The sequence below is a fragment of the Theobroma umbraticum genome, unplaced genomic scaffold (genome assembly GCF_002168275.2).
Source record: "Theobroma umbraticum cultivar Fairchild unplaced genomic scaffold, ASM216827v3 scaffold_56.0, whole genome shotgun sequence".
NCBI lineage: Eukaryota > Viridiplantae > Streptophyta > Magnoliopsida > Malvales > Malvaceae > Theobroma > Theobroma umbraticum.
The window spans coordinates 10,565,852-10,581,462 of NW_018397256.1; the positions used below are offsets into that span (position 1 = coordinate 10,565,852).

The window sequence follows — 15,611 nt, forward strand, 5'->3', positions numbered from 1 at the left end:
TTTTTTTTTTTTGTGCAGATAGAGCCCATTTTGAGTGGAAATCTGCCTCCTGGCTTTGATTCAACTACTTGCCGCAGTGTGTGAGTGTTGCATAGACATTTATTTCCCTTTTTCATATTTTTCACCTTTGGGTTTTTTTTTTTATCTATTGCTTTATGTTTATAATATTATTTGGCAAGCTCTCTCATTGTATATGCAGTAAAGAATTATGCGTGTTAGTCTTAATTTAGTTATTGGTTAGGGATTGTAGAGTTTTTTGTTTATGTACTGCTGTTTTGTCATTTACCTTATCTTAAATTGCAGGTATGTGGGAAATATTCACCCCCAGGTCACAGAGCCCCTTCTGCAAGAAGTTTTCTTGAGTACTGGTCCTATTGAAGGGTGCAAACTTATTAAAAAAGATAAGGTCATTTTTTGGTGCAATCATTTTGCCAGTTTACTCTTGATATTCCTGGTCTTCAGTTTGTTATTGGCTTTCTGGGGTTCTTGATTTGTACATATATTGCTGCTAATGGAATGGGGCCACATTTGCTTTTAATGCAGTCATCCTATGGTTTTGTGGACTATTTCGATCGCAGATCAGCTGCCCTTGCTATTGTGACTCTTAATGGAAGGCATCTGTAAGTAAAAATATAAACTCTTGTGGTTTTGGCCTTTTCCTCTGTCCTATATTTTAATTCATGGTCTTCTTCACAGATTTGGGCAACCTATTAAAGTTAATTGGGCATATGCTAGTAGTCAGAGGGAGGATACATCAGGTTTATACATGTGCACTGATGAGTACTCAGTTGTGTTATATTTGCGTACTGCATCAACAACTTATGCTTTTTCTACTTTGGCATTCAGGTCATCATAACATTTTTGTTGGTGATCTCAGCCCTGAAGTTACAGATGCTACGTTGTTTGCATGCTTTTCTGTGTACTCCAGTTGTTCGTGAGTACTGTTTCTCCTGATTTTGCCTACAAGTACCTTTTTTCAATCTTGAACTTTTGGATATGTGGTTATAGTGGGACTGTGGGGTAGTTAGTGTTGAACTAGTTGATTGAATGACAAATATGACTTTTTTCTTTTGTGGTTGCAGGGATGCAAGGGTCATGTGGGATCAGAAAACTGGGCGTTCAAGAGGTTTTGGTTTTGTTTCTTTTAGGAATCAGCAGGTACTTCGGTTGCTTTAGTTATCTTTCTGTTTCTGCTGTCTCTCTCAATATATGATTTGTTCGTGTCATGGTCATTCCTTTGTTTTTTCCTTTCCAGGATGCCCAAAGTGCTATAAATGACTTGAATGGTATGTGAATAAGTGCTTTATTAGATATAGTTGCTGTTATCATATTCTGATAAATATTGAAATTTCCATCATTTTGTTTGGGCTTATCACAGGGAAGTGGCTTGGAAGTAGACAGATCCGATGTAACTGGGCTGCAAAAGGTGCTACTTCCAATGAGGACAAACCAAGTTCAGATGCCAAAAGCATTGTAGAGCTTACTAATGGTCCATCTGGTGAGATTATCTTTGATATAGTGCCAGTTAGCTTCCTTTTTTTCCTCTGGATTTGAATGCATTACGTCTATAATGAACTGTCTGGTCATGTTATAATTTGAAACATCCAACTTGGTCTCAGCCTTTTGGGTTTATAGCATTTCTTGGAGTCATGACTGCTAATATGGTATATTATCTGTGGCTTTGCAGAAGCCTAATATATAAACTATGACATGCTTCCTCTGCCATTATTAAATTTTCTTGTTTTTGAGTCTTTTAAGTCTGTGTATTACAATTACTTTGGGTAACGCATTGTCCTTTCTATTCTGGTAGAGTTCTCATTCATATTATTATGCTTGTTGCAGAAGAAGTCCAAGAGAAGCCTAATGATGATACTCCAGAGAACAATCCTAAGTATACCACTGTTTATGTGGGCAATCTTGCTCCAGAGGCAAGTATTAGTGTTTTCCCATCTCAAGCTTGTTTGTTCTTCCCTTGATCCAAACTCTTAGGCGAGTATGGTACCTGAGGTTGATGCTACCAGCCATATCACTCAATTAAAATATATGGGCCATGGCCAAGTTACCCCTACGTAATTTATAGTTGATGAAAACACACTTTTTCAGTGTACTGGACTGTTGCAGCCATTTCACATGTTATACTGGCAGTTTCTCCACTCAATTTGTAAGCATGTGATGTCTTTAGGGTTTGCTATGGAAGTTAACATCTTGAGGATTAAATGGACAATAGTTAATAAAATTTTTTAGTGACAAAACCTAATTTCCCTTGCACATCAGTTTTTTGCTGTCTCAGATGGAATTTTTTCGGGTGGTGGTTCTCATAGAATAAAAAAGTTTGCAGGTTACATCAGTAGATCTCCACAGGCATTTCCATGTCCTTGGAGCGGGCACTATTGAAGATGTTCGTCTGCAACGAGATAAAGGTTTTGGTTTTGTGAGATACAGTTCACATGCTGAAGCAGCTATGGCTATACAGATGGGAAATGCTCGAATTCTATGTGGTAAACCAATTAAGGTATTTTCTCTTTGCCAAACACCATCCCAGATTGCAGTTATTACTTATTATATGAATGCTATGGATTCAGTTAGTTATCATACCTTAATTGATATATTTGATGTCAACGATGAAACTCATCTAATTTGTTGATTAACCAAACCCACCATTCATCCTGGCATGTAACTATCAGTATGAGTGTTGTTGCTGGAAGTGCTTCTAGATTTGGTGCATGGCACTGTTATTGTAATGGCCAGTACAAATTTTATGTTAAGGTGGCATGACCGTTCAAATTGTTTACCGCTGCTGCAGTGCTCATGGGGTAGCAAACCTACTCCACCAGGAACAAGCTCTGTGCCTCTTCCTCCACCAGCTGCTGCACATATCTGGCTTTCAGCTGCTGACTTGCTGCCTATGAACGGCAGATGGCTTGAGTAAATATGGCGGTGCACAGGCTATGGTATGATGCATCCGCAGAGTCAGCATGTCCTTAAGCAGCAGCCATGGGATGGGTTCTGCTGGAGCTAGTCAGGCATTATATGATGGTGGATTCAAAATGTGGCGCAACACCAGCAGCTAATGTACTACCATTAATGTGGGATCCAGCTCCTATTATAGCTTCACAGGGAGGAATAAGTTTTTGGAGAACTGTAGGATGATGCTACTTTTTCGTTTTCGAATTTGTGTTCTTTTCTGTTTTTTTTTTTTTTTTTCTTTCCTTTGCTAGATTGCTGTATTTCTCTGTTCTATACCTTCAACGTGTATGGATGGCTGTTCCCTATTTGAGATAATACTTAATTATCCGCTCAAACTTGATCAAAAATACTGTTCATCTTTCAATTAAATTAAGATTACTTATCCCAAATTCGTACAATCATCACCTTTTATATCTTAGATCGTGCGTATGAAATCATCACGGTCTTGTTAGAAGAAAGACTTTACATCTTAAGCAAACTGAATAGCAATTAGGAGTCAAAGGAATAAGAGACTGGTCAGTTACTCGAATTAAGGTTTTTGGGATCATTAATGTGAGATAGCTTCATCTTTTTAACTTTGTGGCAGATAATAGATATATTGTTTCAATTACTAGTTATGAGCATCAAATATAAAGATCCAAACTTTGTTTATCATTTTCTCTCAAACACAAAGTGAAAAGAATGGCAAAAGCATGAAAATTGAAAACTACAAAAAGGGGAAGTTCATTTCTTATCCAACTTCATATTTTTCATTACAGCATAAGCTCCATCCTCCAATCCGACCAAAATTTCCATGTTTTCTTTGATCTGGTTTTCTTCTTGTTTCTGAATTGACATTAGGAAATTAAAAGTTATTATTAATCCTCATAATCCTATGGTATTTTTCCTATATATATATATATATATATATTTATATACGCAGGGGTGCATGAACACGCAAGATCAGCACTGTCTTTGCTGCCAAAATCATAAGCTGCTCAAGCTAAATTGCAAGAATCCCGGTTGAGAAGATTTGCCCGTGTTATAGGGCGAGCTTGGAATTTTGCAGATCTTGAAGCTTCTGATTGCATTGTTCTTTCCTCTCATCCATCATTATTGCGTTGCCCTGCACTCTGACTGCAAGGGCCTTTTCACCTCTGAAATATCATCAAAACCGGGAATAATCAGCCTCTCTCTTAACAAAAACATAACTAGCCAACAAGGATTCTGCTAAAGCACATGATTTGTTTTCTATTTATTTTTTCAGGATGACCAACAACCGTACAAATTGAACAAGGAATCTTCATTAATTAAAAGCTATAGCTTGATAAAGAGAAAGTTACTAAGCAAAAAGATGAACTAGGGAACGGTTATTTACCTATACATGTATAGTCTTTGCCATGCAGCTTTTTCCTGCACAGGTGGCAAGTGCGAGAAATCTGAAGTTGGGTAAGTTGGAACAACATCTTCCACAAATCTTGCTGCTGGGGTTGTTTCTTCACAGACAAAAGCCGTTTCTGTCATGTCACTACTACTTCTCCTTCGTTCTCCTCCATCTAATACACTTGGTAGATGACTTGCCAGGTCCATGGCTTGTGACATAAGTATAATTCTCCAAACTTTCCATCTTCTAAATCCATATCTTCCTCTAAATCTATCGCAATTTCTGCCAGAACTGACAACAATTGCTTTGATCTATTCAAATTTGAGCTACAATAGCATGCCTGCAGGAATCACTAGATTCTCCAGGGCAGCAACGATCCCTAGTCCGACCACCCACATCAAATCTCTCAAATACTCTAGTGATGGACTTTTCAAATCTAATGGTCCTCTGGGGCTTGTAGCAAGATCCAAAAACCCAGGTTTGCTGCCAGAAACCAACAATTCAGACAATTTTCCGATCATTGGACGAGATCTCTTCCCTAACATGACTAGGAAAAGAGAAGAAAGAAAAAGGGGAAATCAATCTGTGTTAAGAGGTGGAGAATTGGAGAGATATTGGGAGTTGCTCTGTGTTAGAAACCTCCTCCACCAACGCCAGGTTAGGAGCTACAAATTTATGATGGAGTGGGTAAGACTTAGCCCATGGTTTGGTTTTGGAATTATATGGGTGATGAATATGATTGCCAGTAGTATTTGCTACTATAAAAAGAAGAACATCTCAAATTCAATTATTCTAGTGTTGCAATTATTAATTATAAAACAAAAGATAAAGTTTTGAGGGTTTAATTTTTCCTAGATGATTTTCTAAAAGGTCACTTTTGTGTGGGACCATCGTTTCATCATGTCTTTGTCTAATGATTGTGACCTGATCGAGAGGTGTATGCCCCACATTCAGCCACTGCAATTACAACACCAAAGATTCCTTGGCCACTTTCACCGTTTCGTTTCGATACGTGGCGGAAATCTACGGGTAATGCTGCCTGGCAATTATTGCCAAAACCACCATTAGTTCCCTTAGGCTGAGCCCACTGAATTTCGGGGACCCAGTTCTTTTGGCAGGGAAAGGGATGTGGTCTTGGCCTCTGGCCCACTATAATTGTTTTGTTTCGTTGAGAAGTTACTGAATTACCCCTATTCTGAGAATTCAGAAAATAGAAAAAAGCGTGATCCATATATTCCCTGATTCTCTCCTTTTAAGATCTTTTTCTCCCTTTTCTGTTTTGAGAAGACACGAGAGGTGTCAATTTTTTTTATTATAATTGAGAATGGAATATTCAAATTTTATTTTTAAAATAAAAAATTATACATCAATTAATAAATTAAATATTTAAATTTATATATTATTTTTTATATAAATATCATAATATTTAAAATTTTAAATTAAACATGAAAAAAAATTGTATTATGAAAATTATACATTTTATATAGACAATATTTATTTATATTATAACTCTAATTAGTTAACAGTATTGTAATTTAACTAACTAACTAATCAACAAATCTATTAGGAAAATAAATTTTAGTAAAGATATCAACAGTTTCATTTAGAGCATATATAGAATTGAGACCAAAAGAGTTACAAAATGATAATCAAATCTTAATGTGTTTGTTGTGCTCTTGAAACATATCACTATGAACTATTTGAATAGCATAACGATTATTATAGTGAAAGAAAGTGGCAAAAAAATTATAATAGTATAGCTAACCGCTCAATCAATATTATTGTATTATAACTGTACTACTAAATTTTTACAATTACTTTAAGGAAATTTTAAAATTTGTTAAATTACAAAACCTTTTGTTATTGAGATGTTTCTTTTTTAGAAAAATATTTGAAGATCTTTTACTTACTTAATTGGTAGCAACCAATGCAAAAAGATAGTTTATTAGTTCAAATAAGATTAAGTTAGCGATTATATGCAAAGAAATCCAAATTTAATTTAGCAAGGTGGTGTTTATGTAAATATATAAAATTTTAATTTTTTTAGTCTCTATCTTGAATAAAAGTTAATACAATAAACAGGAAAAAAAGGGGTAATAGAAAATTAGAAGAAATTTTTTGTAGACGTTAGACCATGCCAAAATTTTTTTAAAAAAAAAATCAAAACGGCAAAAACATAGTGAGGGTAGTAAAGTCATTAAATGTATTAAGTAGGGGCAGTATAGTCATTCAATTGTCTTGACAGTGGCCTCCAGAACCTGGAGCCCAAGGTCCATGATTAACTAGGCAAAGCGAGGTCCCAACGCGCGTGTGACACAGAACGTGGCAATTTCTTATTGGTGCTTTTCAATACAGCCACGTGAAGTGAGTTAACTCGTCGGGACGGAGTCCACCCAGACTCCAGTGACAATGACTCTTGAGTCATTTGATATGCGCGTAGAAGTCTAGAGGTCCTACCTTCAATTATTAACTTTTTTTATTTTCATAGAAAAAGACTCTCCAATTTTTCAGATGTGGGCCCTACCTTTCATAAGCAGAAAGTGAAACCGCATTTTTTTAATACTATTATTAATGATTTTACCAACCCAAATATTTGGAGAAAAAATCACTTTGAAAGAAATAATCCAACGGTCCTTTCTTAATTTAAAAAAAAAAGATATTATTTAAATTAAATTTGTATATTCCATTGATTTATTCATAAAGTTTTATCAATTTTATTTTTCACTTTTTAATTGGATTCCTGATTAATAATTTCAAGTTAATATAAAACCCACTAGTACATATGTATGTTTAATTTATTATTGAAATTATTTATAATTCTTTTATATTTTATTTTATTCGATTATCGTTGGTTCATTAGAAACACAGTTGTTGCTTTCGTTGGTGGCAATTGACATCTTCTTTACTACTATTTTTCTCTCTTCTGAAAATGTATGTTAAATTAAATTAAGAAGGCTCTTCATTAAATATTTATTAAACTAAAAGTATCAAATCTAAAAGATATCTTAGAAGATAAAGACGTAAGAAAAAAAAATAAAAGATTTGGGATCATTATTTAATTTTCAAGCTGTTTTAGTGTATAAGCCACACGTCCATTCTCTGATTCAAGGTTACACAAAAGATTGACCATTTTTGAATTATTACTAATAATTTATAATTCTCTTGATGCAAAGGACAGTCTTATGATTTTGGATTATAATGAATTATTTTTTGTTGTTAATCAATTTTTAATGCCACAATTTGAGGGATTCCATTGTTGGCGCATATCTGTAAGTGAAACCACCATTATTTGTTAAGAACGTCCTTTATTAGTTTGTTAACTGATAATGTTACTAATTAATTAATCATGGCCTTCTCAATCAAATATATATATATATATATATATATATAAAATTTATCATACATCTATCCCTCTTTTTTCCACTTTGATTAGGACAATAATATCGAAAACAAATTGATTTTAGTCAATTTTAATACATCCGCAAAAGCTTAAAATTTTATTAAGCACGGCTATTTTATCCCTTGCTTCGTTTAACTATGTTTCATATAATCTTTCTAACATAAAAAAGATGTATAAGTTATACATATCAAATTTTCTTTCAATGGTCTCATTACATAGATAAAAGAGAATTTATTTTCAATTGAAAATAAATTACATAGGAGCCTCTTGGTTGTTTTTGACTGATCGAATCTGCTCCTTTATGGTCAAATACATAAAATTTTTGAACAAATTATAGGGTGGTTACACATAAATATATCGTCTAGATTGCATTAGATTACCGAGATTACTATAATGAAATTTAAAGCTACTTAAAGATTCTTTAAGATTTCACTTCAAACTTTTAAATTTTCAAGTGGAGATTATATCCGAAACTAATTACAATCCTAAAAATTTTGCTCTTAGATAATCTGTTGAAATCAGATGCGTATAATCTTTTTTTTCAATATAAATACAGTATTCATTCCACTCCTTTTACTTCATCTCCTAGAAAACAATGGGGTTCATCAACTCTCTCTTTGTTGCCATTATCTTTTCTTTTTTTATATTTCATGCTAATGCTACTAATGTCACTCATGACGGCAGAGCAATCATAATTGATGGAGTACATAGAATTTTAATCTCTGGTTCAATTCATTATCCACGGAGTACAGCACAGGTAAATATTTCGTTAACAAATTGTTTTATTATTTTAAATTTATTAAATTGTTTATCAATATAATTTAATTTATTTTTATTTGATAGATGTGGCCGGATCTCATTAGAAAGGCTAAAGAGGGTGGATTGGATACAATTGAAACTTATGTATTCTGGAATGCTCACGAACCAGTTCGTCGTCAATATGATTTTACTGAAAATCTTGATCTCGTTCGATTTATTAAAACCATTCAAGATGAAGGATTATATGCAGTACTTCGAATTGGACCTTATGTTTGTGCTGAGTGGAATTATGGGTAAATTAATTAATTTGTATATTCAATTTTATTATATTTCTAATTTTTTATCATATAATATTGAGTTATACTAATTTTCATGAATTAATTTCTATTTACTAGGGGTTTTCCTGTATGGTTGCACAATATGCCTGGAGTTTCATTCCGAACTAATAATGATGTGTACATGGTAATGATTTTTCTTCTTAACAAGTTCTTATTTAGATAATTTTTTGAATTACTTTTATAGATGTAACATGAATTTTTTTTCTTTTTTAATTTTTAGAACGAGATGCAAAATTTCACAACTGTGATAGTTGATATGATGAAAAAAGAGAATCTCTTTGCATCACAAGGAGGTCCAATTATTCTTGCTCAGGTATATATTTATTTATATATGTTATTAATGTTATTATTTATGATGTTTAAATAATATTATAACAAGTTAATTTGTTATAATATTATTTAAACATCATAAATAATAACATTAGTAATAAAATATATAAATAAATATATACCTGAGCAAGAATAATTGGACCTCCTTGTGATGCAAAGAGATTCTCTTTTTTCATCATATCAACTATCAAAGTTGTAAAATTTTGCATCTCGTTCTAAAAATTAAAAAAAAAATTCATGTTATATCTATAAAAGTAATTCAAAAATTGTCTAAATAAGAACTTGTTAAGAAGAAAAATCATTACCATGTACACATCGTTATTAGTTCGAAATGAAACTCCAGGCATATTGTGCAACCATACAGGAAAACCCCTAGTAAATAGAAATTAATTCATAAAAATTAATATAACGATAAAAAATTACTAACAAAGTAAAGTTAAATAACAAAATTAATTAATTTACCCATAATTCCACTCAGCACAAACATAAGGTCCAATTCGAAGTACTGCATATAATCTTTCATCTTGAATGGTTTTAATAAATCGAACGAGATCAAGATTTCCATTAAAATCATATTGACGACGAACTGGTTCGTGAGCATTCCAAAATACATAGGTTTCAATTGTATCCAATCCACCTTCTTTGGCTTTTCTAATGAGATCTGGCCACATCTATTAAATGAAAAAAAAATCATTATCTAAATATATTTATATAGATAAAGAATGAATCAAAAAATCAAATACTTATCTTCTAATAGGATATGTTACCTGTGCTGTGCTTCTTGGATAATGAATTGAACCAGAAATTAAAACTCTGTGTACTCCATCAATTATGATGGCTCTGCCATCATGAGTTACATTCATAGCATTAACATAAAATATGAAGAAAGAAAAAATAATAACCAAGAAAGAGTTGAACAAGCCCATTGTTTTTTTGTTTTTTAAGAAGATGAAGGGAAGGAATAGAGTGAATATGTATTTATAGTGCAAAGAGATTATAGGTATCTGGCTTTAACAAGATTATCCAAAAACAAATTTTCTTGAATCACGTTTTTGGATATAACTCAATTTCGTACCTCAAAGTTTAAAAGTTTGAAGTCAAATCTTAAAGAATCTTTTAAGTATCATTAAATTTCATTATGGTAATCTAGACGACATGTTTCATGTGTAACCATTATATAATTAGTTGAAAAACAAGAAGATTTAATTTTATTGAAGAAAGAGAAATTCATGTTTAAATTAAGAGGTATTTAATTGGTCAAACAGACATTCGATCGATTAAAGAGTCAAAGAGTCATATATATGTAATTTAGATTCAATTGAAAATAAATTCCTCTTTTGTCTATGTACTAAGAAATTTGAAAGACAATCTGAGATGTATTACTTCAATAACCAGATGAAACCTAGTTAATGTTCAATTAAAATTTTAAGTTTAAATGTTTGATTAATTTCAGTTTAATTTGTAGACCTAATCCAAATTGACTAAAACCATTCTTCTTTAATTTGGTATTATTATCATGGTCAAAAGTAGAGAACAAAAAAAAGGAAGAATGTGTGATTAATTTTGTTTATATATTTTTTATTGAGAAGGTTATGATTAATTAATTAGTAATATTATTAGTTAACAAATTGTTGGTATATTTTCAAAATCAAAGGTTATATCACATTATGAATAGCTATCTTAGCTTAAAGGTTATGTCACATAAAGTGACAGTGTGTTGGATTATAAATAGGTTTTCATGTGAATAGTTATATCTCTTGATAAAATGACATCCAAAAGTTATGAGGTATATTAAAAAGACATCATGGCTCAAAAGTTAAATAAGAAAAGTTATTGTTCAAATTATAACTCATAGATTATAATGAATAGTTATCTTTTCATAAGATGATTATTAAAACAATATCTTTATTCAAAAGTTATATTTGGCAAAATAAAGAGATGTCTTTTAGACAAAATGGTGCCTTAATTGAAGGGTTGTGTCGTTGAAAAAGAGACACTTACAAGCCTATATAAAAAGCTTGTTGCCAACCATTTTGAAACAACAAAAATCAAACATAAAACAAGAGTAGAAATATCAAGAGCAAGAAAATATTGTGTTCTATTAACATAAGCACTTAAATTCTCATCAATTACAAAAACTTTTAAATTCCTTATAATCTACTTACTGTAGAAAGTAGGTTATAAGGCCAAACAACTTTGTAAACCTTCGAGTGTATCTAGCGGTCTACTCTCGTTAAGTGTAAAATGAAATTAGACGTTGGATTCATTGTAACTCTAAGACTATTTGTATTATTTCTTTTTGCATACGGAATGGTGGAGACGAAATAAATCTTAAAGATAGCACCTATTTAAAATCTTGCATTGAAGTCAATTTTGTTAATTTTTTAAATTCCATCCAAACCCCATTTGTACTAACACAAACTAATAAAGGATTTCCTTAACAAATTAACATACAGTCATGCACCCACAATGAAATCCCTCCTATTGTGGCATCAGAAATGGATTAACAAAACTTAATAATTCAAGGTATTTTTTTAAAAAGAAAAAAAATTCGTTATAATGTAAAATCATAAGACTTACATTTGTATCCAGAGAATTATAAATTACTATTAATAATTTAATAATGATCAATCTTTTGTGTAACCTTGAATCAGATGTACATGTAGCTTAGACTCTCCAAACCTATAGCATATTGTTCATATAGTAAGAGAGCAGCAGAAGGTGGCAATCACAATCCCATATGATATTACCAGCATATTCTAGACCAACAGCATATTCACTGTTTTCTTCCATACTAATTCATCCCTCATTTCTTAACTAGGGTGATATTCTCCGATATCAGGTTTAGGAACCTTTTGTGCTGTTCCTCCTCCCATCCCAAGGTTTGCCTCTTAAGTTTCACTTTCCACTCCCAAGCCCCATTAACCCAATCCCCATACAGCTTCACCTTCCCATTTTTGTTGATAACTAAATCGTAAATCCTAGGGAAAAGCTCCTTAAGAGTTGTTCCCTCAACCCACACATCCCCCAGAAACTTTTATTTTTCCCATCTCCCATCACCTACCCCAAGTTGGACATTACTTGCATCAAAAATGGCGTACCCAAAGTTTGGCATTACCTGCATAAAAAACCGATTATTGGGAGAAAAGGGATTGGTGATGTTTTTCCATTGTGAGAACATTCTTCTACTATTTCCTCCTTGCAGCAGCAAACTAGTTGATTCCTTTCTGTTTTTTTTTCACCAAAACCTTTCTCCATAGACATCTTCTCTCGAACCTTCAAATCCACTAATCAAGCATTGTTCTGTTTTTTTTTTTCTAAATCCACCATTCCTGTTCCTCCCTTTTCCCATTAATTTGATACTTTTAATTTAATAAAAAATTAAAGAAAAGCTTCTTAATTTAATTTAACATACATTTTCAGATGAGAAGAAAAATAGTAGTAACAGAGAAGAGTAGAAGTCATTTGCCACCCACGAAGCAACAATGGTTTTTGTAATGAACAAATGACAATCGAATAAAATAAAGTATAAATAATTTCAATTAAACATATATATGTACTAGTGGGTTTTATATTATATGTCTTCATATTAACTCGAAATGATTAATTAGGAATTAAAAAGTGAAAATTTAATTTGATAAAATTTTATGAATAACTCAATGGAGTATAAAAATTTAATTAAAATTATATCTATTTTTTTAATAAAGAAAGGACTGTTAGACTAATTCTTTCAATGTAATTTTTTCTTTTTTAAATATAGTTAAACCTTAATAAATTAATACTCTTGAATCATGAAAATTTATTAATTACTTGAGATATTATTTAATAGATAAATTAATTTTTTATTAATTAATGTATAAATTAATAAAAAATTAATTTATCAAAGTTATTATTTATTTTTTAAAAATATTAAACTTAATATACATATATCGTATATAATTATTTCTTACAACACAAGAATAATATACCAAAACTTTTTAATGTAACAAGAAAAGTTAGAAATGAAGTGGAAGGAGACATCAATTTCAAAAGAAAATAAGTAATATTGAAATTATATTTTTTTAAAAAAATTTAATTGAGTTATATATATAATTTTTATGTATAAAGAAATTATTAATTTATATATCAAGAGAGATTTATATATTTTTGAATATATTATTTTGTAAATTTAATAAATTATTAATTTATTATATTAATTTTAAATTAAAATTAATTAAAAATTATTTAATCAAAATTAATGATTTATTCAAAATTATTAATCTATTGAGTATTAATTTATAAAGAATATATTAAATTTGAGTTGATAAAATGTTAAAAAAATGCGGTTTCTCTTTCAGCCTATGAAAAGGTAGGTCCCACATTGAGAAATTGGAAGTCTCTTTTTCTGTAAAAAACAAAAAAAATGTTAATAATTGAACGTAGGTGTCAACATCCTTGACCCTGAACATTTCTACGCCCAGATCAAACGACTCGGGAGTCATTGTCACTGGAATCTGGGTGGACTCGTCCCCACGAGTTAACTCACTTCTCGTGGTCTTATCGAAAAATAACCGATTAGTGCAGTATCTCACGCGCGTTGGGACCTCGCTTTGCCTTGTTAACATGCAACCTGGTTCTGGAGGCCTCTACTGGGGAAAGTGAATGACATTACTGCCCCTATTTAATATATTTAATGACGTTACCACCCTCATAATGCTTTTTGCCATTTTGATTATACTTTTTTTACTTTTGGCACGGTCATTATGTCTACAAAAATTTGTTCTAATTTTCTATTATTATTACTTCCAACAAGATTTCCTTTCACTTGCAAATCAAATTGGCAATTATGTTTCTTATAGTTAATCCCAGAAAGATAAAATTTAAATATCATAATGCTGATAATTTTATATTTCTCTTTACATATTCACATTATGCCAAGTAATATAATATTTCTATTGATATTAATAATTTTTACTTTATTTATTATCATCATCAATAATCATTCTATATAAACTAGAATTTATATTATTGATATAAATGAATAATTATCAATTTTTGGTATAACTATTACTCTCTTTTTTCCTGCCAACTGTGTAACTTTTATTGAAGTTAGAGACTCGTATTTGAACTAATGAACTATCTTTTTGCTTTCATTCCTATCAATAGCATAAATAAAATATGTTTAAATATTTTTCTATAAACAAACATCTCAATAACAACGAACTTGAATATTGCAAGTTACACTGCGAGGATACTGAATGGCACCTGTGTTGATAATCCTTGACTGCTGAGCTCGAGCTCAGAAATATGGCAAGGCAGCCAGGAGAAGAAACTCAATCCAATTATTTGGCATCTTTATTTTTTAATAAAGTAGACTGCGCTGTTTTTGTTCCTAATGATGATGGAGGTGAATGATAGAAGGCAGAGGAAGAACAACTGGTAGTAAGAAGAAGAAAAAGAAAAAGGATCAATGCATTTTATAGGCAACCCCATCAGCAAAAGCTATGCAATTGTTGTTCAGATAAGAACAACTCATCCTTTTTGCAATTTTTTATGTTTGGGCAAAACATGATCCTTTTAGGACATTAAAATTCGGATAAGAACATATGCAAGTTTGAACAAAGTTGTTGCGGATTTGGTGTAAGACCACAAAATTGAACAAACATGAATGAACAACACCACGAAAGTCTTGCGGATTTACAGAAATCAATCAAGCATGAACAGGATTTAAAGCAGAAAACTAGACAAATTATTAGCTTTAATTTTGTTAAACTACTACCTTTGGGATAGTATTAACTATAAGTTTGTGAAACTACTTGCTTGCTTACTTTTGCTTTGGGATGCAATCACTCTGCAATGAACTTTACATGCTCTTAGTTATTCGTAACTTTGATAATCACAATAAAAATTTGAGAATAACTTATTGAAACATAATCTCTTTATAAAAATTCATCAAAACTGTTTAGAACGAAAAAACTTACTACTTTACTAAAATAAACAAACTACTTTCCTTAAAACGTCCTACATACAAACTAAATAACATATTAAAACTCGAAAAAGTAACATGAAATCCTAACAAATAGCTTCCACCGCTAGCCTATTCGCGGCACAATAAGCTTTTCCAAATTTGTCTTCAGAAACTTCGAAAGAACATGATTCCCTGCCAACACATTCTTTCTCAAGGACGGACACCGCATCCACGGTTGATTCACATTCACTCTTCTTGAAGGCTCCACACACACCTTGTGGATCACCGAAGCTGGCAAAATTAATTCTTGAAATTGGCCGATTATGACAAGACAATTCCACCTGCTTTCCCACATGAGCATTTATGCATGCCGTCCCGATTTCAACAGTTTGAAACTGTACTCCGGAAGGATTACCACCGAATTCTTCAAACAAAACTAACGTGTTGTCACCATCTTTAAGGAATGATCTTGGAACATGATACCTATCAAATAACAACAAAATTTAG

The 15,611-nt window shown here is 31.5% G+C and overlaps 3 protein-coding genes and 1 pseudogene across 4 annotated transcripts in view; 2 read left to right on the forward strand and 2 right to left on the reverse strand.

Moving 5' to 3' along the window:
- Positions 1-6: 6 nt before the first annotated feature.
- LOC110410940 (oligouridylate-binding protein 1-like) lies at positions 7-3,085 on the forward strand (the record flags this gene model as incomplete). Its single annotated transcript, XM_021420891.2, is given in 16 exon segments — positions 7-80; positions 304-406; positions 544-620; positions 697-758; positions 847-934; positions 1,083-1,158; positions 1,256-1,286; positions 1,379-1,498; positions 1,843-1,928; positions 2,339-2,512; positions 2,804-2,894; positions 2,897-2,920; positions 2,923-2,949; positions 2,952-2,988; positions 2,990-3,039; positions 3,042-3,085. Coding segments are annotated over 16 exon segments (1,164 nt in total), but the record flags the coding sequence as incomplete, so codon positions are not given.
- Positions 3,086-3,666: 581 nt separating this feature from the next.
- Positions 3,667-5,126, reverse strand: LOC149527546 (senescence-associated family protein, putative (DUF581)). Its single transcript, XM_089782618.1, is given in 9 exon segments — positions 3,667-4,103; positions 4,325-4,337; positions 4,340-4,380; positions 4,382-4,510; positions 4,512-4,578; positions 4,581-4,637; positions 4,640-4,663; positions 4,666-4,686; positions 4,689-5,126. Coding segments are annotated over 9 exon segments (693 nt in total). The 5' UTR covers positions 4,876-5,126; the 3' UTR covers positions 3,667-3,949.
- The window catches only part of LOC110410741 (beta-galactosidase 15-like), an 18,967-nt pseudogene continuing 8,278 nt past the window's right edge, over positions 4,923-15,611 (forward strand). The window contains exons 1-5 of the transcript XR_016350871.1: positions 4,923-4,987; positions 8,415-8,487; positions 8,574-8,782; positions 8,885-8,951; positions 9,048-9,140. The product of XR_016350871.1 is annotated as a beta-galactosidase 15-like (transcript). The remainder of the gene's footprint in view (positions 4,988-8,414; positions 8,488-8,573; positions 8,783-8,884; positions 8,952-9,047; positions 9,141-15,611) is intronic.
- On the reverse strand, positions 9,223-10,083 carry LOC110410739 (beta-galactosidase-like protein). The gene is made up of 4 exons (XM_021420605.2): positions 9,925-10,083; positions 9,620-9,828; positions 9,463-9,529; positions 9,223-9,372 (listed from the first exon to the last, which is right to left on the reverse strand). Exons 1-4 carry the CDS (start codon positions 10,081-10,083, stop codon positions 9,223-9,225), a joined length of 585 nt encoding a protein of 194 aa, XP_021276280.2.